General features: G+C 41.4%; 1 protein-coding gene across 9 annotated transcripts in view; it reads left to right on the top strand.

Moving 5' to 3' along the window:
* LOC120399981 (maestro heat-like repeat-containing protein family member 1) overlaps positions 1–23,114 on the top strand; it is a 70,951-nt gene that overhangs the window by 4,931 nt on the left and 42,906 nt on the right. For 4 of the 9 annotated variants that reach the window (XR_005595442.1, XM_039528277.1, XM_039528273.1 and 1 more), the window contains exons 2-21: positions 659–896; positions 5,301–5,419; positions 5,727–5,855; positions 7,025–7,187; positions 9,139–9,231; positions 10,325–10,479; positions 11,876–12,016; positions 12,476–12,574; positions 13,304–13,382; positions 13,529–13,639; positions 14,427–14,500; positions 14,827–14,949; positions 15,581–15,643; positions 16,415–16,559; positions 17,764–17,807; positions 18,290–18,449; positions 19,840–19,892; positions 20,520–20,627; positions 22,267–22,383; positions 22,770–22,880. Coding sequence is in view for 8 of the 9 variants with exons in the window: in XM_039528277.1 (XP_039384211.1) it covers positions 866–896; positions 5,301–5,419; positions 5,727–5,855; positions 7,025–7,187; positions 9,139–9,231; positions 10,325–10,479; positions 11,876–12,016; positions 12,476–12,574; positions 13,304–13,382; positions 13,529–13,639; positions 14,427–14,500; positions 14,827–14,949; positions 15,581–15,643; positions 16,415–16,559; positions 17,764–17,807; positions 18,290–18,449; positions 19,840–19,892; positions 20,520–20,627; positions 22,267–22,383; positions 22,770–22,880 (2,118 nt within the window). In the remaining variant the exon portion in view is untranslated. Of the gene's footprint in view, positions 1–658; positions 897–5,300; positions 5,420–5,726; positions 5,856–7,024; positions 7,188–9,138; positions 9,232–9,813; positions 9,907–10,324; positions 10,480–10,605; positions 10,728–11,875; positions 12,017–12,475; positions 12,575–13,303; positions 13,383–13,528; positions 13,640–14,426; positions 14,501–14,826; positions 14,950–15,580; positions 15,644–16,414; positions 16,560–17,763; positions 17,808–18,289; positions 18,450–19,839; positions 19,893–20,519; positions 20,628–22,266; positions 22,384–22,769; positions 22,881–23,114 lie in introns of those variants that run through there. The other 5 variants (XM_039528274.1, XM_039528276.1, XM_039528278.1 and 2 more) reach the window with 5 other exon arrangements.

Here is a 23,114-nt window from a genome sequence, read left to right as displayed (position 1 = left end):
CAATGTGGTTCTTAGACCTGATCCCAGGTTTTTACCAAAAATAGTGTCGTAGTTTCACATCAGTTAATTTGCCAGTGGTTTTTTCCCCCCAAAGACTCATGCTAACAAAGGGTAAAGTGCTTTACATATTTAGGATGCTAGAAGAGCTTTGGTATCTTATTTAAATAGAACAAAGCATTTTAGGAACTCTTCTAAATTATTTCTTATGCTCAGAATGATGAAGTGTCGTGTATCTGCTCAGACTATTTCCAGATGGGGTAAGTAGTGTATAATTGAATGTTACAAGTTAGCAGCAATTCCTGTGCCTACTGTTGTGAGATCTCATTCCACTAGGGCAGTAGCAGCATCATTTGTTTATTCCTACTGGGGCAATATGTAAGGCTACTACTTGGAAGTCAGTCCATATGTTTACTAAACATTATGCTTTGGATTTGGCTTCAAGAGAAAATGTTAGGTTTGGTGGAGCAGTGCTGCAATCATCATTTAATTAGGAATCTGTCCCACCTCCTGAGTTTTTAGCACTGCTTGCCAAATTACACGTAAGTGGGAATATGCAGAGCCATTTGAAGAAGAAATGAGGTTTGGTTACTTTTAACCAAAGTTCTTTGAGAGGCCTCTGCATACACTCACTTCCTGCTCTTCTTTCCCCTTTTCTCAGAGTCCTATTTTGGTTCCTTTGGGTCAGTGGTAGAAGCAACTGAGGCAGTAGAGGGGGCAGCACCCCTTATGTAGCCTCACCTTCAGAACATTCAGCGACCGTGAGAGGAGCAGCAGAAGGGGGCACAGAGGCTCTCTAACAGGCACTGCTTGCAGAAGGTTCTACCATTAGGCTGTGCTGGTCAGCCCATTACCCACACATGTGAACATGCAGTCATCTCGAAGAATTCCAGTTACAAGTAAGTAATCTTTTCTTTTCTTTTTTTCCAGATGCCAGTGAGAACAGTTGATAAATACTTTTAAAATGGTTTCTTATAAATAATCTCCAACTCTAGGAAAACAGAAATCTCGCTACTGGGATGAATCAGGTTTTAGGAGGAGACTCTTGCTTCCTTCATATTGACACTTATTGAAGAGATTTGTTCAGAGCTATCTCTTAGGTACTTATCTAGTCCCTGTTATTGTAGTATCTGAGTTCCTCATAATCTCTAATGTATTTATCTGTGAGTTAAGAAAGTGCTATCCCCATTTTGCAGAGGGGGAACAGAGGTAGAGAGAGACTTGCAGAAGGTCATACAAGAAGTCTGGGGTGGAATAGGGACATGAACTTGGGTCCCCTTGTGCCCTAACCACTAGACAATCCTGTTATAATAAACAGCTGCACTAATTTAACTGAGAACCTTAAGCATTGCCATGTTTGAACCTAGCTGCATCAAAGGCTAAGCGTGGGCAGGAGCTCTTCAAAATTAGGCTAGGCATTTGTCATTTGATTATGATGTAGAGAGGATCATTGCTACTGAATGAGAGGCAGTGGCACAGCAGTTCTGCAGTATTTTAAACAATCAGCTAAGCATTATTAAGTAGCTTTTACTGTAAAAGAAAGGAGCATTATGCTGAGAGGTACTGGTGACTGCACTGATCACAAATCTCTTGGGACTGGGTGTGAACGCACCTTTCAATTTACATAACTGAGTTAATCAGAAGCCCCCAATCTAAAACAAAAGAGGACTGTGAAAAACCCTGGAGTTTGATTTTGCATCTGTGCACGTGATGGAAGGCAGAACACATGGAAACTGAGAACAGAGACAACACTAAGAGGCAGAGGCAAAAAGCAAGAAAGCCAAGCACTAGCTTGTGAGCACAGCATGACTTGGAAAAAGCTAGAGAGAGAATTTTGGGTCTGGTTTTAGCTAAAGAGGCTTTGGGGCTGTGAAACTGCGCCTTTTGTTCTTGGTTCTTCCAGAGTTCAGAGAAGGAAGACTTTGCATGTTCCTTGTAAATAAACAAGCATTCCACATTCCAACAATTTCTTCTTCCAACTGGCACATCCTCAGGGCCCTAAAATTTGACTAGCCACTCAGGTCAAAAAGAGGCAACAGGATATTATTAAAATGAGATCTATGACTTTTGGTATTTTTCCTTTGTATGTCTGTGGTGAGCTGTGATATCTGCTATTGATTGTGTATAATTCTTAGCTACACCTAGTCTGTTCTAAAACTTACTATTGTTTTTGTTACCCCATCTTACCTTACCATCCTACTGCCCACCTGTTATGTATTGTCTGTTAGACTATAAGCTCTTTGGAGCAGGAAGTGTCACTTACTATACATGTATACAGTGGCTAATGCAATGCTGTCATGACTTAATTGAGGTAATTAGTCACTACCACAATATCAATGTTAAATAATGATGATGATATATTTGCCTTCCTTCCCCCTCTAATTAGATTGTGTATAACTCACTATGAAAGACCACTCACCCAAATTAGGATGTACAATGATCCAAGTACTTCAATGTTGGAAGGAACCACTTTCACATACGTTATTATTGTTTCTGTTTTAATTTAAAAGATCTACAGGTTGTGCCTAATCTACCCCAAAATGTCTCTTTAAATCATTTAGTGAGAAAGTAGGGATGGAAAAGTCTTTAGATGAGATAATATATAATTCATTGGCCATTACCCCTTATGATTTAGCCAATGCAGGATTGTGCACACAGCACATTTAAGAACGTATGTATCCACGTTCTGTGGCCATATGTTGTATACATGACTTGGCTCATTAGGGTTTGTTCCATGCTCTCATGTGCTATGTTGGAATTTTTCATAATTCTATATTGCAATATATTGGTCCTAGATAACTTAATAATAGTATCTTAAAACAGGAAATTGATAAAGGAAGCCAATTTTGCTATATTACAGCATTAACATACCAGGTATTACTATTTCCTGAAATAGTTCAATAAAAATATTGTTATTAATGATGAATAGTATTTGCATAGCACTTTACACAAACAATAGTCAATCCTGCTTCATGCTAAGGCACTCACAAAGGCCTTTTTCTAAACTGTCTTGACACCTTTATTTTCCTACTGATTCTGTTTGAAGAGAGGAAAATAGGAGATGGGGGGGGGGGGGGAAGAAAGAGAATCTGTCCAACTAGGACAGAAAGAAAAGAGAAGAGGCATATTCATACCAGGCCAGGAAGTAGGCAGATAAGTTGCTCGATACTATAGAAGAAGTGAAAAGAGAGGGACTCATGCCCACCCAGCTCAGGGAGTGCCTTTCAGAGAGTCTGAATGATTCAAAGCCAAACGTCATACTGGAAAATTCCTTCTTCTCCTCCGTGATCTCCCTAACAGGACTTGAATACCAAGTTATCTTCCTACCACCACACATCAAAACCCATCACAGTTATATTAAGAAAAGGAAAGAAAACAATATGGAGAATATTGTTATTGTCACTATATAAATCTGGTATTTAATACATTGGTGACCTTGAGCATTGTGTTTGGTTTCAGGATAACAAGAGAAAGGCACAGAGAATAACATTTAAAATCAAGTCCATCCTCTTGCAAGGCCAAGACATCATCAACTAAAAGTGAACATATCAGCCAGGAAAGGTCACGTTCTATTTTCAGTTATGCTGGTTCAAATCCAGATTTGCTCACACACCACCTTGACAGGTGCAGTGTACGAACATTGGGAGTAACTCATTTGGTTTTTAATAAGATTACTCTGGATTTATACCTCTGGAACTGAGAGTAGAATTTGGTTCTAAAATGATACAACACTTGGTCACATCAAAAAAAGAAAAAACAGAAATATATATGATCCAGAGAAGGGCATAACAAATTAATAGACACCTCATGTACCCAGACTAGGGACAGCATATGTATGCTATGATTCTTAAATCTTAGTTTTCTTTTTACTTCATTATAATTTCATTGTTCCTCCCCGGCCCTATGTACTTCTGTTTACCCACTTCATGGTTTTCTATAGCCGTGGTACCTCTAGACTAAAGGCTATTGTGGCTGAATTAGTGTCTATCCCTTAAATCTCTGACTTTGGTGGCTAAATCCTGTGCAGCTCATTGAAAAGGTAGGAGGTTCAGCTAAATGTCCATCTTTCCTGTCTTCCTGTGGTGGCACTGTTCTCACCCTTGAGATTAATGATGTTCTGCTTTAGGTTGACTTGGCTGTGGAGTTTTATGGGTAATTTCTTCACTATTCCTGTTATTAGAAGAGTGTCTGGTTCACAAATTGACAGAAATTTATAATTAATTAAAATAAATTAATAATACTTTGCATTTTTGGTAACACTTTTCATCCAAAGTTTTCAAGGTATCTCACTGCTTACCTGTCTAGAGGTCTATTTAAAATTATTATTTAAATCAAAATAAATATTAATCCAGTTTTTCATAACTGCTTGTTTACCTTTTTCTTTTTTTCTGTGAAGTCTTCTGACTTAAGTTGCAACTTGTAGCAATCCAAACTTTGTCACAGAGCCCATAGAAGTCAGTGGTAGAGCTCGTCAAAATGTTTTGAATTAAATTTTTTCTGCAAAAAATGCAGGTTTGGCAACACCAAACATTTAGGAAATTCATGTTGATTTTGCCAAATCGTTTGTTAGGTGAAAAAAACACTGGAAAAATACATAGTTTTGTTTTGACATTTTCAAAACAAAAATGTTTCAGTTTTTCAATTGAAAATGAGTTTGTTTTGTTTCTTTAACTTTTTTTAATGTAAAAGTTTTTAAATGCTTGAAATTTAAATACAATATTTAATTTGACCTGAAACATTTGTTTTGACTTTTCAATACACCAGAAATTTTTTTAAATCTTGGTTTTGGTTTATTAAAATTGTCAGTGACATAAAAATACATTATTCACCCAGGTCTAGTCAATGGGAGTTTTTCCATTAACTTCAATAGGCTTTGGATCATGTCCATAGCTCCTGTGCAATGTGTTCTATATCCTCTCGTTGTGACCTAAGATTCCTTCATTTGCATAGCACTTTCCCTGTCACAGTGATTACATTTCTCTTCCAGACTGTTCATTGCCTTCTCTACATTACAAAGCTGAGGCATTTGCAGGACGATGATAGTGTGAAATCTCTATATTCCATTGTGTCATTAACCATTTTGGACAGGGAGTGACAGGTCCTTGACTGGTGTAAATCAACGCAGCTTCATTGAAGTCAATGGATTTCAAGTGCCTAAGGATTTAGTCCAGAATGTAGGGAACATTTCCAGAGGAACTTATAGTGTGAGACTGTGCGTTTCCATGTGTGTTTTGTCCTGCTTGACAGGGAGGAGCTGGGTACCCTCCTATTAGACAAGAATTAACTTTCTTTCTTTTTGTCAGCTTCAAAAATATTCCAAAAGGCTTTGGGGAAGGGAGAAGGAGTAACCGAGGTCACTGAATCGGACAATGAGGAGGCGGAGATAAAGAGCATCCTAGAATGTCTTGAGAACAATGATTTGGTATGAACAGTGTCTATGCAATGCAAAAACAGTTTATATGAACCAGCCTCCTTCCTTTTGCCTCTCCCATATAAACCAACTTCTCCCCTCATCTGTCCTCTGTGATTCATCCCATCTACTTACTTGATTTGATTCAGTCTATTTCCCTCTCATGTTTCCCATATACTCTGATTCCTTCTCTTTTGACCCTTCCCACCAATCACAGTACTTGGAATAATATTATAATCCACAGAATTTGTCAGAAACTATGTTAAATTTTCACTTTCCATACATCATCACAAGTCACTGTTTTCTGTCCTCCTTGCAGTTGTCTGTGGAGCACCAGCTTCACATCTTGAGAAACCTAGAAACAAAAATCAATGTTGTCAACCACCTCAACAGTGACCTGGCCCAGCGGCTGGTTGACATCACCTCCATCAATCTAATCAAGAATTCGGTAAGAATATAAGATGTAGGAGAGAAAGAGGGACTCAAAACTGTATCCAGACATCCAGGTCTTATTCAGAGCTTCATTCTTTCTCTAGGTAATAGTGCCATGAACAATAAAGGATGCTTATTGGTGTCCTGGGCATGTCACATGACATGGTTCTGAAGCCCATATGATAACCTGAGCTGAGATTTTGTCAGCTGTCATGAGTTAAGTAAACATATTCAGGTTTATTCAGTAACTGAAGTGAACTATAGCAGACTCTGTGGCACTTTTGGCAAAATTATATTCTAGAGCTAGTCATTATTCTGTTTACTATATGTGAAAATCCTTCTGTTAGATGCATTTTTCTTTGAATGTCACTTAAATGTTGTTTATTATTATACATATTTATTATTTGTATTATAATAGTCCTGAGGAGACTGTGCTTGGGATTGCATAAACACAGAACAACAACACAGCCCCTGTCCTAAAGAGCTTGTTGGTATAGAACTACTGCCATGATCAGACCCAGTTGTGGCTGCATGATCCTTTAGAGATTATATAACATATTATATACAAAGTGCTTTGCAATCCTTCAGGAACCCAAATTGAATGCTGTTTTATAATTTTATCATGGATATTTCTAGGAAAGCAATGCCTGTCCTCGAATCGCCTGTTACCATTGTCTAAACAAGGCATTTAAACATATTTCCTCATTAGCATTCTGCCTGTTTAGAGGACAGGACCTAATTCATCCCTGGTGTAAGTCTATTGAAGTGAGTGGAATTATGCCAGGGGTCCTGTTCCTTTGCCATGGGAGCTGAGTAATTCCCATTGATTTCAGTGGGAGTTACCAATGTCCTGAAGCTGGAAAATAGGATCCCAAGGATTAATTAGATCCATGATGTTGTAGCTGTGAGACCACAGGACTGTAATGACTAAGATAGGATACACCCTAAATTAATCAGGTTGATCCCTTTTCTAATTCCCTGATAGGATTACGTTATTTCCCCCTCTCTTCTCCTTCCTCAAACATGTGGAGAGAGGGGGGCAGGGTTTCCAGATCTCAGCTGATGCTGTTCACTCCCAAAGTCTCTTGGACTCCTTTCTGATGGCAAGGATTCCACAGAGAAAAGTCTTTCACGTGTAATTCTGAGTACAGCTAATGAGGCAAGAATTTCTCTGTGCTGATCTAGGAGCTGAAGGAGGAATTTGAGGAGGCTGCCATTGCCATCCTAGTGGCGGTTGGGAAGCACTGTCCAGGAGATGTCGTGGCCACACTGCAGGAGAGATTCCAGCCAAAAGTCCTGCCCCACCGCAGTATCCTCTGTGCAATGGAGAAGCTCTGTCAACTCAGTGGTACCATCTTTCTGAACTTCCTGTTGTCTGAGTTTCTCGTTAGATTGGAAAGTGTTTCATGTTATTCTCCTTATTCTCCAGGGAAGTGTTCACCTGTGTGGCACCACTAAACAGGTCTGAGTTACCTGGGCTTTTCCTATGTACCCTTCCTATAGTGACTGCTACACTGTGGCTGGTCAAAAATTTTCCACCTAACCTGGCTTTCAATGGAAAATTGGGGTTGTGACAAAATGATTTTTTTCATTAAAAGTGTCTGCTTTCCTTGGTAGATTTTGTTTTTTTGTCAAAATATTTTAGCCCCAAACCTAAAGATTTTGCCAAAAATGAGAGGAGTTGTGCCTCATGGGAGTTGTAGTTTGCTCTTCATATTCCCATTTTCCTCTATGAGCTTGGATCAGCTGCTTGACTACATCTTCCATAATGGATCATGGTCTCCCCTCTTGGTGAAGTGAGACAGTCTAATGTGGAGAGCCTGGCCATGGTGCATTATAGGAGATGTAGTCCAGCTGGGCAGCCCAGCCCAGAGAATGGAATGGGGCCATGAAGAGCAAACTATAACTCCCGTGAGGCACTACAACTCCCATTTTCAATTTAAAATGTCTGGTTTGGTGAAGTTTGGGGTGTTTTTTTTTCCTGAAAACTTAAAATTGTCGGGGATGGGGGGCAGGATTTCAGACATCTCTGCCCTACACCATTCACTCCTGAAGGAGCTTCCTCTCATCCTCTTAGGGACAGATTGTCCATAGCCTTATTGTGGCTGTGTCAGTGGTGGGAGGGAGTTTGGGCTCGATAAAATCATAGTATTTGTGCTTGGTAGAGTGCTGGGGCTGCTTTCTCCACACACCATCCAGATTGCAAATGGCCCCAAAAGGAACATGTCTCTGTCCCACCTCTGCACTGGACTGCAGAGCTGAGTAGGCTGCACCATCCTAAGGTGCTTTGGTTTTGTTCTGTATGTAATGTTCACGGGGCAGGTGCACCATACATGCTCCCTCCTCAAACTTCTTTGGGGCAGTGCAGCTTCGCCATAGGCATATGCCTTAAAGGTACAATCTGGCCCAAGGCACAAGGTAAGGCCTGTACCCTTGTGTTTTTACCCTTTCATTTGGTTTAGCTCATGCTTTTGGCTGCAGCAGGAGCATCAGTTTGGCAGAGAGCATATCATCCAATGATTAATCTTGGCTTCTTGCAGAAGCCACTGACAGCTAGGAAGGTTGGGGTCTTAGGGGGCTTGAGGGGAAGGATCTGCTTCTGGGGCCAGGAAAGGAGCTTTTGAAGGAGTGGGAGGTGGAGGGATCCATTGGCTACTGCTGGGGAGTGCAGAAAGAGGTGGAAAGCTATCCTGGTGAGAAGGTGTAGGTATAGATGCCTATGTATATAAGGACCCACAATATCTGTTGGAACTACACAACCAGAGACCCTCCTTCTGCTCTCCCTCACCTATGCACATTTCCAATACAGATTTATTTTTTAGATTCTTGCATGTGAAAATATTGCATTCCATAAGAGTTCCTTTCTGAGAGGCGATCTGGGTATATTTCCAGGCCACAGATCTATAGTCCATAGCCAACCTTTGTCCTCTGTATATTAGTGGATAATGAGGAGAGAGCCCTTCATGTTATAGTGTTCCTGACATTTGGCTTTTTATAAAAACTACTTTCTGGAGAAGCTGTTTATCAAGGTATCAGCCCACTTGGAACTGCCCACAAGTAACAACTGCTTGTAGCAGGATCTTGAACTACATCTCTCAAAAATGCATAGAGTTGAGTATCCTTTTTATGTATGTGATATGAAACACATACTCCATTGCTCTGTGGTGGGCTAGACAGGCAGATACAATTCCCTTAAGCAAATCTCCCTTCATCCTGTACTGAAGATGAATCCCACAGGACAAAAAGGAACATTCCAGCTGGAAACAAAGTTGATTGTGTTTTCTTTTCCTCTCTTCCAGTAATGGCTCCCTATATAGGTGCAATGTGGGACTGTGTCCTGCCAGCCCTGCCCCTAGTCCAGTCAGAAGAATATATGCTGATATTTAGTGATGGTGAGAATTTCAAAGTTTCCTTGTATTTAGGGATTTTCCATTTCCCAGATCTGGATCTCATTTCCCACAGACTTCCTTTATTGACTTTATGATGCATTAGGAGGGAGGAGGTAAGAGGAGAATTAGCAAGTGCTTGCCTGAGCACAGGAAATGCAGTTCTGCCTAAACTTATACAGTGAGGGGAGGGGAGGGGAAGGAAGCTCCTTATACCCTCTTCTTCCTCAACTGAGATCCAGCTACTACTGACCCCTAGCTAGCCTATGTGTTTTCTTAGGGCAAGGATGAAAGAGAGTAGAGAGATGAGGCAGAGGAAGTAGCTGAATATACAGGTCAGAGAGGTCTGGAGAAGTGAGTCCAAGGGAGATTTTCAAACATCAGGAAAGATATATTGAATTGCATATAGAAATGTACAGAAAGGTGGCTAGGGAAGTCAGTGCAGATTGACAGAGCATGGACCATGGTTAGGAAGGTTGTGAATGTGAAAGAGGATGAAGATAATATGCTCCTAATGTCTAGGAAAAGAGTCATTTGGATTCAGTGTCCAGGGCCAGATTTTGAAACCCTTTCCTCTCATTGTTACAGCATTGAAGCCAATGAGCCTATTCCCATGAATCCGTACCTGTCACCGGGACTGAATGTTCCAAAATCACTTCCTCGGTGCTTTGGTTTTGTTCTGTACGTAACGTTCATGGGGCAGGTGCATCAATCCACCATTTGTCATTTGTTTCTAATTTCAGAGGGATTAAAGATCAACTCTCCCTATGAAATCCTCAGTTAATGAGATTCTTTTACCAAGTGAGCTATGGGGTCTCAGAATTGTCACGTATTTTTTCCTGTGTAGTACAGAGTGGCTAGGGCCCATTTCATGTTGACTATTCAACTTGCAAAGGCTGAATCATGTAAACATGTCTGGGATATCTGGCAGAGTTTAGAGGGGAGTAGCTATCAATTCCAGGAAGGTGGTTTTCCAAACTGAATTTGTGAAAAGTGTGGCTATTCTTTATTTCAATTATGGACCCCACAGAACTTTCCAAAACTATGCTGATTATCATCAATTGTAGAGTAAAACACAATTTTTTGGCTCTCCATGCAGTACTAAGAGAACTCTCCAGGTGTGCATCAAGGTACCTGGCACAGTCACCACAGGGAGCTGAGGAGCTGGACATTACCAGAGAAACTGCAGCTGCCAAAGCCTATGTGACCTTCCTGGTGCTCTTCAACAAATGGTTCCCAACTGCAAAGGGAAAGGTGAGAAGAAGAAATCCTGGGCACTGAGTGTTTTTAGTGTATGTGTAGAATTTGGAAGGTGAATGTGTACAGGTGGAAGGAGTCTGAAAGCCAGCGCTATAGGTTGAATTGTCTATTTATCTACAGAACAGCTATAGCTTGGGTGACAGCAGGACAAGCTTCCTTCACATCTCTCTCTGCCTCTGAAAATGTGGTCTCATTCTTGATGTGGAGGAATCCACCATGGGAGAAAAAAAGCAAGGTGTGAAGTGAGTGAGGATGGGCTAGGACACCCTTCTGTTTCTAAAGGCTTCCTGATTTTCTGCAGGAACTGAGCATTGACTTTTTGGGACAGGGCATTAAGTTTCTAGCCCTAATGGTAGTGAAGAGCCAAACATGAAGCAACATGTGAGTTGTCAGACAGCTTAAAACAATACCTCTCTGTGAGGTTTTAGCTGTCCTTTTTAATCTTATCTGCGCACTCCGGTGGATCAAAGCAAGTTCGATATAACTCAGTTTCACCTAAAACATGGTAAGATTTTTTGGCTCCCGAGGACAGCATTATATTGAAGTAGATGTGTAGAAGTTAAAGTTGGAAAAGACCTGTTATGTCATTTTATCTATCCCTGGTACCAATGCCAGGTTGTTCTCTATGCTGCCATCTCCCATGGTTTGTCTAATGTGAAATAATTTAAGCAATGGGAATTCTGTCACTTCTGTTGGACTGTTCCACATCCTTATAGCTTTCCACACTAGGAAGTTATTTAATAATTGTATTACTCCTAACTGCATCCTAGGCTCTAAGTTAGTCTGAGGGAAGGGATAAATGGGCCAACAGACATCATGAAGAGGAACAGGCACAGGCAGAACAAAAGAGACCTGGGCAGAGGGATATGTCAAGAGTTCTCATCACACTTTTCCTATTTTAGCTCTTGGAGGAAAGTGAATTTACAAAGCACAGTAAATTGGGCAATGTTGCAAATACCAGTGAGCACACAAAAATAATCAAAAGGACCCAAAGAAGCTAAAACTACAGGTAGCAAATTTCACTATCACGTTCAACCTGGGAAAATGTAGGCTAATACACATTGTGGGGGAGGCAGGATGGTCAAATAATCTGAAATGCTGACATTCAGTGAAGGAGGAATGTTAAAACAAATTTCAGGGTGAGAATGAAAATTTTAGTGTGTAAAACAGCAGCTATAAGTCAGTGTGATTTGACATTGAATACACAGAAACATCCTATCACAGACTCAGAAGTGAGAGACCTTCTCTAGAAAGTTTTGGTGAGATATCACTGTTAAAACTGTAGATATTTCCAGGAACCTCAACGCTGCCAATACATGGACATGTTGGTAACTATACTCAATCTCGCACGGCAAATGTTTATTCCTTGCTTTTTCTTCCTCCTGCGTAGGTGATGGAAGCCACACTGGATGTAATTGGCCAACTGTTTTTCATCATGTCTATTCAAACACTGAAAAATCATCTTCAGTGTTTGATCACAGAACTCCTGCATCAGTATGGGACCAGAATACAACATTTTTATGTCACAGAGGTGAGCAATCCAAGGGTATGTCTGTGATTAGTGACTAGAGGAGTTAGATTGCTCTTCATTACCACAGAACCATTGCTTCCATGTTGTGGGGAGATACTGATTCCAAGCCTAGGCTAGGTCTGAAAGGAGCTGGGCAGGGACACATATCTAGAGTAAGGAATAGATGAGGAACTGGTTAGATATTTTTCAAAAAACCAGAAGAAAAACTGGGAATAGGATACAACCAGTTGAACCACTGGCCTGATCTCAAATGATGGCAGGTGACAGATTCAGGGGCCTATGGAATGAAGCATATGGTCTGCTTCTTGTCCCTGGAGATTCAGGAAGTACAGAGACAAGTGTGGGATAAATTCAGCCATTGATAGGCTATGTGGAAAACCTTTCATAATTAGAAGGAGAGTTCCATAGCTGATTGATTCAATAGATAATTCCTTATTACTCTTCTCTTTTTTACCACAGTGCCTGTGCCATCTTCTGGATGCTGTACTGTGCCACGGGAAATGGAGTAAGAGGTTGTACCATAGTCTGGACAATATTCTCAGTACTCTATTCACACAGGTAAGGAGGGTTGACTCCAATCAGGAATGGAAAATAATGTCACTTTGCTCCAGTTGGCACTCTTGGTCGATAGTTGATTTTGCCCTTTGCAGTTGTCTGCTCTCCATCACTTTCCTGTCTCTTGTCCTGGGCTGTTTCGTTTCTCAGATATCTTAAAGAAGGGTGAAAAATCTAACATTTCTGCAGAGGGCTGTCAAGACTGAAATGTTTAGGGATGATTTGCCCTGCTATTCAATTGAAAGGGGAATGCCAGCTCCGAGGATGGAAGCACTGCTATTCCCTTCTCTGTCATCACAGATCTGTCCCTCTTCATCTGCTGTTCTCTTCTCTATCACATGGGGCACTGCCTTTCTCTCCAGCTCTCTATTCTCAGGTCAGGAAGTGGGTGCTGCTTTCTCCTCAACAGGAAAGGTTCATCACAAGACCTCTCTTGAGAGTAAGAACCTAACAACCTTCCTTGGAGGAATTCCCTCTTCTGATGCACCAATCAAGGTCACACAGACTCTTGTTCTTCTGTCAGTGTAAAACTTAACAAATGTATCAGAGACTATCTTGGGACACTCCTGTGGGGCTGAAAGAAGTAAATATGCTCATTCTCTTTTAGAGGAGCTGGTTTGCTAAACATTCCTGGGGTGTTGAAAGACCAGGTTTTCCAGCTTCTGTGATTGTTTCAAATCCTCCTTTGCTGTGGCACCATGTGTCTGTGACAGGGATTTCTTCTGTTTTCAGGTTTGCGCTAAGACTGAAATATCTGATACACTAAGTAACTGGAACCAAAGTTCTGCACTGCGAGCCTTCCAGGTGCTCGGTAAGAATAGAAAGAAACATTGATATAAAACAACAGTAACAGGATCTCAGATTCCTGACTCTCCTGAAAAACTGCATTTGGAAATGTGGTGATGGGTTTTCTTCCCTTTACATCGCTTGTTATTAGTCAGACTTCTCTTCTGTTAGGTCCTATTTATCAGGAGGATATTATGGCTTTTCTCAGAAAGCCAATGGAGGGTGCAGAAGAGGTGGAGTGCACTGCAGCTCTCACAGTCTTGAGAGAAGTTACCCAGGAGCGTAAGTAAGAAAGGAAAGTGCAAGAACGGAACTGTGGGGAGGGAGTTTGTCTGCCACTTGCTTATACTCTCTCTGGCACTAGCAAGTGCCATCAGCTCCTCCCTTTCATGAGTACCAAATGAACGCATAAAAAATATATGAATTATCAGTGTGCCTCTGACTGTCAACCCCAGGGACCAGGTGCTTTCTTGTCTGACTTCAGTGGAACCGTGTCCCAGCTGAGGCTCTTCCCCAGATTTTTGGAGCCAGCCTCTTGTGTGTAGGGCAGATTTAAGCTTGGCGTTAGAACTTTGTGTGTGAATGTCTGAACAATTTTATATTTGAAATCTGAATTCAAGCATACATTCCCAATCTTAATTCACGCTCACACCCCTACTGACGTACTAATAGTGCCAGATCGTCAGCTGGTATAAACCAGCATAGCCCTATTCAGTCTCAGTCTGGCAGCAGGGGCAGGGTCAGGCAAAACAATCCTCACCATGATAGGGTTGTCTCACATGATTAGGGTGAGGCTTGCAACATATTGAAAGAGTCCCAAAATATCTGTGGTGTGATGCAATGCTACTGTGCTGTGATGGTGCATCATGAAGTGGTGATGTAATCTTACAGTATGACAATGGTTGTGCTTACATAACTTTTCCTGGAGCGCAGAGTCTAAGAAGGAGTTAACCAAATGTTTATCTTATCCACAAAAAGGCAAGAATGCTGGTAAAGGAAGTTAAAAAGAGTGAGGAGCTTCTTGTGATAGACTCCAGCCTGCCAAAACCCCTGTCTGTATTCCTTTCAGCTCCCCATATGGACAAAGTAAAAGACACCATGGTGCAATCTGTGGCTCTCCTCATACAGGAAAACAACTATCAGGTAAGAGAACACTCAAATGTCTGGGAACAGATTTGTCTTAAGCTTGTAGAGTGGGAGATGAATTTATAGAATCACCAGTGTAACTAATGGGAAGGATTTTGCCTGTTGGGCTGGGGAAGATTGTTTGCACTGTGGCTCTGACAACAGAGATGATGCAGCTGCATTCTCTGATTTCTCATTTATGATCAGCAAGACCCGATCATCTACTTAAGAAGCACAATGTAAAAAACTCTACAGTGGGGATGAGCATTTCAGACAGTACATTTGTGGTGCACGATGGGATTTTTAAATATCGTTGACGGTCTTCATTTGTGTGTCTCTTGAAGGTGAAAAGTCCTCTCTTGCAGCTGATTAGAAATTTTGCATGCTGTGGGTATCTCATCCTGCCAGGAGGCAGTGTACTTGTGGATTTTCTCATTCGGCAGTGTGAACTCCCTGTCTGCACCGTGGTAAGAAACAGAAAAATGTCTCCCCTTATTTTTAATCCTCCTGGCCTCTTAACAATTATTGTTACCCTTTCCCTGGACCTTTCAAACTCTGCTATACCTTTTCCTGCCATGAATGTATGTACCACTGTGTATATACCACGGTGTTATGGGACTGTCCCTTTAAAAATGGGATGGATGGTTACCTTAACTATGTACCATTGATGTAGAAAATATCATACTATGTTCTGTATAATTTTCTGCCCCTTATTGCTGTCTTCATCAGTATCCACCAATTACATTTATTTAAGTTAAAGGGACGGTGTCAAGTATGTTTTACACCAAAATGCAGGTTTTGGTTTTTGTAAAAACAAAAAATTACAAACCTTAATGTGAATGTAAATGATTTCACTTTTTCAAAATTTCAGTGAAAAGTGCTTTTGGGACATGGCAAGCTGGGAGAAGAAAGCGGATTTAATTGGGCTTCAATTGTCTTCTTAAAGACCACTGTGTTGGACTCAAATAATTATCTTTTAAACATTCCTCTAGATACCTGCAGTCACCCAGACACTTACTCTATCCCTTTTCCCCTCCATCTCAATGTGGCTAGAAGGCAAATAGATAAACTTTGTCCTGATTTTTCATCTATTTATAGAATCCTGAAGGTGACTGGGATGAAGAGGCAGTCCAGGTGTATAGTATCAACACCCTAAACCTGGTAAGCATGAATACACATGGGCTGATCAAACTTTCCAGTAGTTCCACCCAAAGGGTTCCCCCGACTTCCTCACCTGCATGCACCAGCTGAGACATGCCTCAAAGGGATCTTCTTTCGGATGTGTTCCTCATGAGAGCCATCTATATGCAAAAGAGCCTGGGTTGGTCACCAAGAGGGCAGTATGTGATTGGCTAGGAAGAGAGGAAAGGAGTACCTTGGATCCCGCTAAGTACTGAGTTCTTCTTGTGAGATGTTGAGTATGCTTAACTCCCTTTAATTTCTTTGGCATTCGAGGGGACACGTTAACTTACTGGAGGTGCTTAGCATACCAGAGGAATCAGGACCATAATGAGAAGGAAGAATCAAACAAAACCGTATAGATTTGGATGGGCTATTGTGAGAGGCAGAGAAAGGCAGTTGTATCTGCCATTAAGTAAGAGGTCAGAGTTCTGAAGTATTGGTTAAGAAGCAGCAATTTATTCCCATTGATAAAAGGAAAGTCACAAGAGAGCTGATGTTGCATGTGTAACACCGACAGACCCCAGTTGTCATTGGGCAGGATCAACCCTGGGACTTCTGGAGCTAAATGCATGAGCCTCTACTGCATGAGCTAAAAGCCACATGGCTCTTAACTAAGGCTGTAGAGCAGACTCATTAATCTCTCTCTAAGTGATCTCAGTGCCACTACACAGGACAGAGCACCACACCCAGGAGGTGCGTGGGTTACACATGTATAAAGATATCCAAACCTATGCTGTTTGTTGCTTTCAGGTGCCCTGGAAAATGCTATTGCAGTTCGTGTGCCCTCTGGAGTATGTCAACACTTTGATCCCCATCTGCAAAACCTTGACATCTTTGTTCATAAAGTCAGGGAAAGGAGGCCTATCCCCTTACCTGGCGGAGTTCCACAGACGACGTTAGTATCAGAACACCTACATTTAATTAAATCTCCTTCAGAATATAAGATGTGAATGAAACTTTCTGCTGGAGAAGGTTACCGGACTGACACTAGTAAGGTACCTAGCCTTTTAGCAAGAGGCAATGCAATTCTTGTGGAATCTTCTCATGCAGTCAGAACTCACCCAACTCCTCAGTGTACACTCTTACAGTACATATGGAAAGACATAAGCAACCAATGAAAGTGCTGCATTTCATTCCAGTTTTCATACACTGACCAAAACTCTTGTCAGCATTCAAGTTTTGAATGCTAGAAATCTATAAATAAAGAGCCTTATGAGCAGGGAGATGTACCTAAAAAGAAGCACAAGTGTACAAGGAAATTTCCCAGGAAGGTGAAAATCATGCCCAGCTATATTGGTTCTACCTTGAACTATTTAGAGAGCAACACAAGTCTTTATTTGCGATCCTGAATGGGACTGTCTCCTAGAGTTCATATTTTTATTATAGAGTAGACTGGATTGAGACACCCTAAATAGCTAAAGATTGCAAAGCAAAGCTCAAAGAGGCATATAAATACTCTGGGGCTGCCATTATATATGTTTATATAAAGACAATGGTGTTCAAAAGGTTCCAGAATCTACATAATAGTTTTCTGATTTACAAGCATCCTTTCTTGATAGTTTTCCAACTCTGATGTCTTTTACTTATCCAGTTGTCTTTCCATCCAGTTACTTCTCACTTCTTACTCTTTAAGTATCTTTAGTTTTAATGCTATGTGACTCATAGCAGGGATGCTGACAGGAGTCTTGGACACCTGGCCAGATGTTTAAATGCTGTGTTTTATTTTTGGTCATGCTCACCTGTCCAAGAAGGGGGAGAGATAGCTCAGTGGTTTGAGCATTGACCTGCTAAACCCAAGATTGTGAGTTCAAACCTTGAGGAGGCCATTTAGGGATCTGGGGCAAAAATCTGTCTGGGGATTGGTCCTGCTTTGAGCAGTGGGTTGGACTAGATGACCTCCTGATGTCCCTTCCAACCTTGCTATTCTATATTCTAAGAGTGGCAAAACTGAGACTGACCTTATAACAAGTTAGAGAACAACCCTGTTGATCAGTAAACAGTATCTACAGGTTTTAAAAAATTGTCTGATCTCTAACTCACAGCTCAGTGTGTTGCCCCCCAGCTCTCTTTCAATGAGTTTCCATTTCTTTTTATGACAGCAACTGAACTCCCAACCCCACAGGCACTCCTGCTACGTCTTTTGGTAAGCAGTTCTTCCTTTAACTCATCTATTTGGCCCAGAAAACTTTCATTTAGTTCAATAATAAATCATAAAACATTTAAAATATGTCATCTATGAAGCCAGAGTTTGCAGTGGTTGGGCCAGCTGAGCCTTTCTTAAATTATACTGGATGATGATGGACAGTGACCATTTCGAAGGATAATCTTCCAGATCTGCCTGCACATTGTGGCTGGATCACTTAGGGTCTCTGGTGATGCCTGGTGTGGCAACAGGAAATTGAAAGCAGGCCTCTGTGGCTATCTCTGTGAAATAATCTCTGACATAAGGGGGACCTGCAAATGCCATTTATGCTATAAATAAATAAACGTGTTCCAGACCGCCCTGATCTCCATATCAGCACAAGCAACCTTTTAAGAGACAAAATGAAGCATTATACTTCAATCTCCCAACCTTTCCTTTTGCTGCTAGAGTCTTGAATTGAATGCTGGCTCTTCATTTTCCAGGTGATTTCATTGTATCCCTACAAAGATGGAGGCTGTGGGGTTGTTGCTCTCCAACTGCTGCATGCCCTCCACCCTCTCAACTCTCTCCATCCTGTGATTCATTCCGATTTGGGACAGTTGTGGATGGAGATGATTCCTGAGCTTATACAATATCTAGAAGGTAAGGAAGTGGGAGGTGGGTTCCCAGAACAGCTGCTGTGTGTGACAGGCTCTGAGTCAACTCTCCTGTTGATTCAGAGTACACTTGCATGGTCCCATGGAAGTAGTATGCATCTGTGTTAAGGCAGTTCTTATAGACTTACACAGTCCTGCTCCCACTCAAGTCATTTAAAGTTTTGCTTCTGATTTCAATGGTAGCAAGACCGGCTCATAGTGGTTTATCCAGCCCAACACACCCCTGTGGATTGACATTTGCTCTTGAGTCAATATGTTGTAATACAATCCATTTCTTCCAGCTACACTGGGTTTAGGTCTGAGCCCAGATGTACAAACACACTTCATTCTTCCTATTGGTTTATGCTCCATTCTTGTTTCTTTTCCTGTTTGACTGGAGATCTGATGAGTGAGGCAGTTCAGAACTCCCTCCACACCTCCTGAGTGCATTAGGGATTTTCTTTCCTGGTAGCTCTGGTTCCCTGAGTCAGATCTGGAAGGGAAGGAAAATCTGTTTGCCAACCTTGTTTTTTTTTCTATATTATTTAGCTAGGATCAAATCCTGAGGCCCTTAGTCCTTATTCAGGCTCTCATTGACTTTTCAACAGGAATTTTCCTGTGTTGGGGTGCAACGGGGGGAGAGTCATAACTCTCTAAATGTAGCCCTGGAAATGCCAGCTGTGCAGTATCTCCATCAGCTTTGATAATAACTTTTTCATAGATCCATAGATATTCAGGCCAGAAGGGACCATTCGATCATCTAGTCTGACCTCCTGTATAACATCCAGAAGAATTTCACCCAGTTACCCCTGTATTGATCCCAATAACTTCTGCTGAACTAAATTATCTTCTAGTCTTGATCTAAAGACATCCACCACTTCCCTTGGTAATTTGTTCAAGTGGTTGAATAGTTTTCTTGCATGCAATATGTGTATGTTGATCGCCAAGCTAAAGCACACATCCTAGCTCAGGGGTAGGCTACCTATGTCACGGGCGCCGAAGGTGGCACACGAGCTGATTTTCAGTGGCACTCACATTGCCTGGGTCCTGGCCACCAGTCCGGGAGGCTTTGCATTTTAATTTAATTTAAATGAAGCTTCTTAAACATTTTAAAAACCTTATTTACTTTACATACAACAATAGTTTAGTTGTATATTATAGACTTATAGAAAGAGACCTTCTAAAAACGTTAAAATGTATTACCGGCACACAAAACCTTAAATTAGAGTGAATAAATGAAGACTCGGCACACCACTTCTGAAAGGTTGCCGACCCCTGTCCTAGCTGATACATCTCACTCTGTGCTGGTATTCTGAGTCTCCATTATGTCTTGCTGAGTCAATCTGAACAGTGTTCAAAACACTTTTGCTGACAAGCTGCATTTCTGCCCCTTCCAGCACATAATGAAGGAACTCTGGAAGAGGAGAAATGGAAGGACAAGCTGCTTCAGGTAACATTCATCCTCTCTAGGGGCCTTTAGCTCTTCGACAGTGTGCCTACTGTGTTCCACCTACGTTCAGCATGTGTCTATACTACACAAGGGAACCACTGCAGGAGCATCTGTACCATAAAATGATTGGTTGACTTACCTGCTCTTGCCAACTGTGTGCATCCACATAGCAATAAAACTATGTTTGTGCATCCACATACAGCCCGTTTTACAGCAAGGTTGTAGCAGTGCATTCTGGGATTCCTGAAACATCCTATTTTTCTCACTGCCCTGGGGAGAGAGTACCCTGCACTGGGTCAATATCCAGTGAAACATACTTTGCTCAGTGTACCTAGTGTAGTTATGCTGGTTAGCGGGCCATGGGGTAATGGTAAGTCTTCACCCTGTCGTAACCCTACCCTCACTTTTTCTGAAGTCTCTGGTACTGGTCATTGTTGGTGACAGAATACCAGATTAAATAGGCTTTCTAGCAATTCCTCTGTTCCTAATGTCTTGCATCAATAAAAGACCCTCAGACTAGCTGTCTCTAAATGTCGGGCTATTCGCATACTTTGAAAATAGGTAGCAATGAGTTTGAAGAGCTGTAAGTATTCTTCCTAACAGAGACTTTCTCCCTACCCCGATCAGCTTTTAGAAAGGTCAGTGGAAGCCATTATGGATGATGCATGGTCCTGTGAGCTCGCAAATGAGATTCTTGTGAAAAGCAAAAGCTATTCTCAGAGGTGCCAAGATAAGGTCAGTTCTGGGTTTAGGGTTTAATGAATAGGAGTGAAACAACAAATGCAGACTACCTGTGTTAGGAGAGGTTTCTGGGGAGATGAAAGTATGCAAGACTGCCTGGATTACAAGGTGCCCAGGGTCAGTGTTTAAGAAATACATATTAAAGCTCTTGCTATAGGGATCTGTAAGTGATGCAGCATTAGAACAACATGTTCAATGGGGCAGTTGTCCCTGATGGCACCAGAATACCTGACACAGTAGAATTCTACAGTACCGATAATTTCTACCCACTCCTTTCACTCTTCATTCATAACATTTAGCTTAACTGCTCTCTCTTTAATTTCATCTCCTGTTCTTGTATTTGTGTCTTCTTCCATGCTGCCCTTTATGCTGGGGAAGAATCTTTGAGTCCTGTGTGTCAAAGCCCTGATCCAGCAAAGCACTTAGGCACATGTTTATTTTTCAGCACATGTGTAGGCCTCTTGATTTAACCATCAAATTTATATGGGGAAACCTACAAAAACACAGGATTATTTGTTAGAGAAAGTGGAATTAATATTCTCTGTTAGAAGAATTTTAAATTTCCATTTGGCTTTCATTGACGTCAGTGGGACTACCCAGATGTTTAAAGTTCAGCTTTTGCCGCAGTGCTTTGCTGGATTGAGGTCTAAGTGATTATGCTCTCCTCATTCCAATGCCTTTTTAAAACACACTTCTGCCATAAGTCTTAGCTGGTGATCCACCCCAAAAGTGTATATTGAATATTGCGTGCTGCAGTGGGACTACCAAAATGGTTGCTAATAACCCAGCATATATAATCTACTCTTTGTGGGCAAATTGTTTCTCAGGTGTGGTATTCCCATTATACTGTCGCCTCTTTTCTGGTTCTCCAACTATGGGGCCAGATTCTCAAATGGTGTAAAACAATGTAGTTCCAGTGAAAATTGGAGCAGCTGGTGTTCATCACTTATTAGACTCCTACAGTGACATATGGTCATGTCTTCTTCGAGCCAGAATCGAACCAGTGACCTAAGGATTCTTATAGGCAACACCACTACAGTCCTCCACTCTACAAGCTGAGCTTAATCACGTCACTGTAAGACTTCATTACCCACTTTCCAGCACACGGGTATACAGAAAGACTTACGAGTAAACAGAACCATTTACAACCATTTGTCCTGGTTAATGGGAGCCATTAAGATCCAAGCCACCATTAATGGCCCACACTTTGCATAATTACAATAGGACCTCAGAGTTATATTTCATATTTCTAGTTTCAGATACAAGAGTGATACATTTATACAAATAGGATGAACACACTCAAGTAGATTATAAGCTTTGTAATGATACCTTACAAGAGACCTTTTGCATGAAGTACATTCCAGTTACATTATATTCACACTCGTTAGCATATTTTCATAAAATCATATGGAGTGCAGTGTCACAGAGGTCACATTGTAACTGGCTCTAATTAGTGTTCCAACAGACTTCACAATTCTTTACTCATAGCCCATAATGATGTGAAGTTCTTTCAAAGATATGAAAACACCAAAGAAATTATTTCTTCTTATATACTGCAAATGGTGAGCTTTAAAATTTATTAATGGGGAATAATCATTCCCCCGTATCTAAAGATAATCCTGTATTTTTATAGTTTTTCCCATATAAATTTTATGGGGCAGTCCTACGGGCATCAAGAAACAGAGATGTGGTGAGGGAGTACCTCAGCATTATACTGCGGACTTCTCAGCAGGAGGAAGCTGAGAGAGAGGTGAGGGAAATGGAGGGGTCATCAATGAATCTCTGTGGAGAGAGAAAGGGACTAATGAGAATTTCCATAGACTGGAGAGGGGGGCATAGAGAGAAATGGAAGAGTGACCAAATATCTCTGTGTGAACTAGAATGGGAGAAATTATGTAATCTTGGAGTGGAGGAGGGGAAAGGAAGAGGAATATAAAGGCTATCAAAGATCTCTAAGCAGACTAGGGAAAGGAGGAGGGTAATGAAGGAGGAGCTAGCCTGTGCCTCCCTATACGAATGGAATAGAGGCCCTCCAAAGCTTGGGAAGGGATGTGGAAGTGAAGTCTGGGTGGAGGGTACAGGTGAGGAACAAGGAAAGGGAAATGTTCCAAACTGAAGTATGACTCCGTGTTTTAGGGGATTGCTTCTGCCATCAGTCTCGTAGCTACCCGTCACCTCAAGGACATCTTGGTGGTGCTTCAGGAATTCATTAACATTCTGAACCCAGACGAAAGCTCACCCAGTGAGGTACAGCTGACGTGTTATTTTACTGTGAAACCATGGCTCAAGTGAAGCTTGCAAAGCAGACAGGTTTCTCAGACTCCCCTCCATCCTTTCTTTTCAGTGATACTTCTGGGGTCATCTGTACTTGTTTAAAGTTGCAGAGGAGAGTGCTGCCTTTTTCCAGTAGGAATTGTGTTTGTAGAAGAATGGGTTGCACTACCTGATGATGTGTGATCTTTTAGTGAAAGACCTGTGGCC

The sequence above is a fragment of the Mauremys reevesii genome, linkage group 3, assembly GCF_016161935.1.
Source record: "Mauremys reevesii isolate NIE-2019 linkage group 3, ASM1616193v1, whole genome shotgun sequence".
In the NCBI taxonomy this organism is placed as follows: domain Eukaryota; kingdom Metazoa; phylum Chordata; order Testudines; family Geoemydidae; genus Mauremys; species Mauremys reevesii.
The sequence above is the reverse complement of the archived record's forward strand: the minus strand, read 5'-3'. Positions and strand labels throughout refer to the sequence as shown.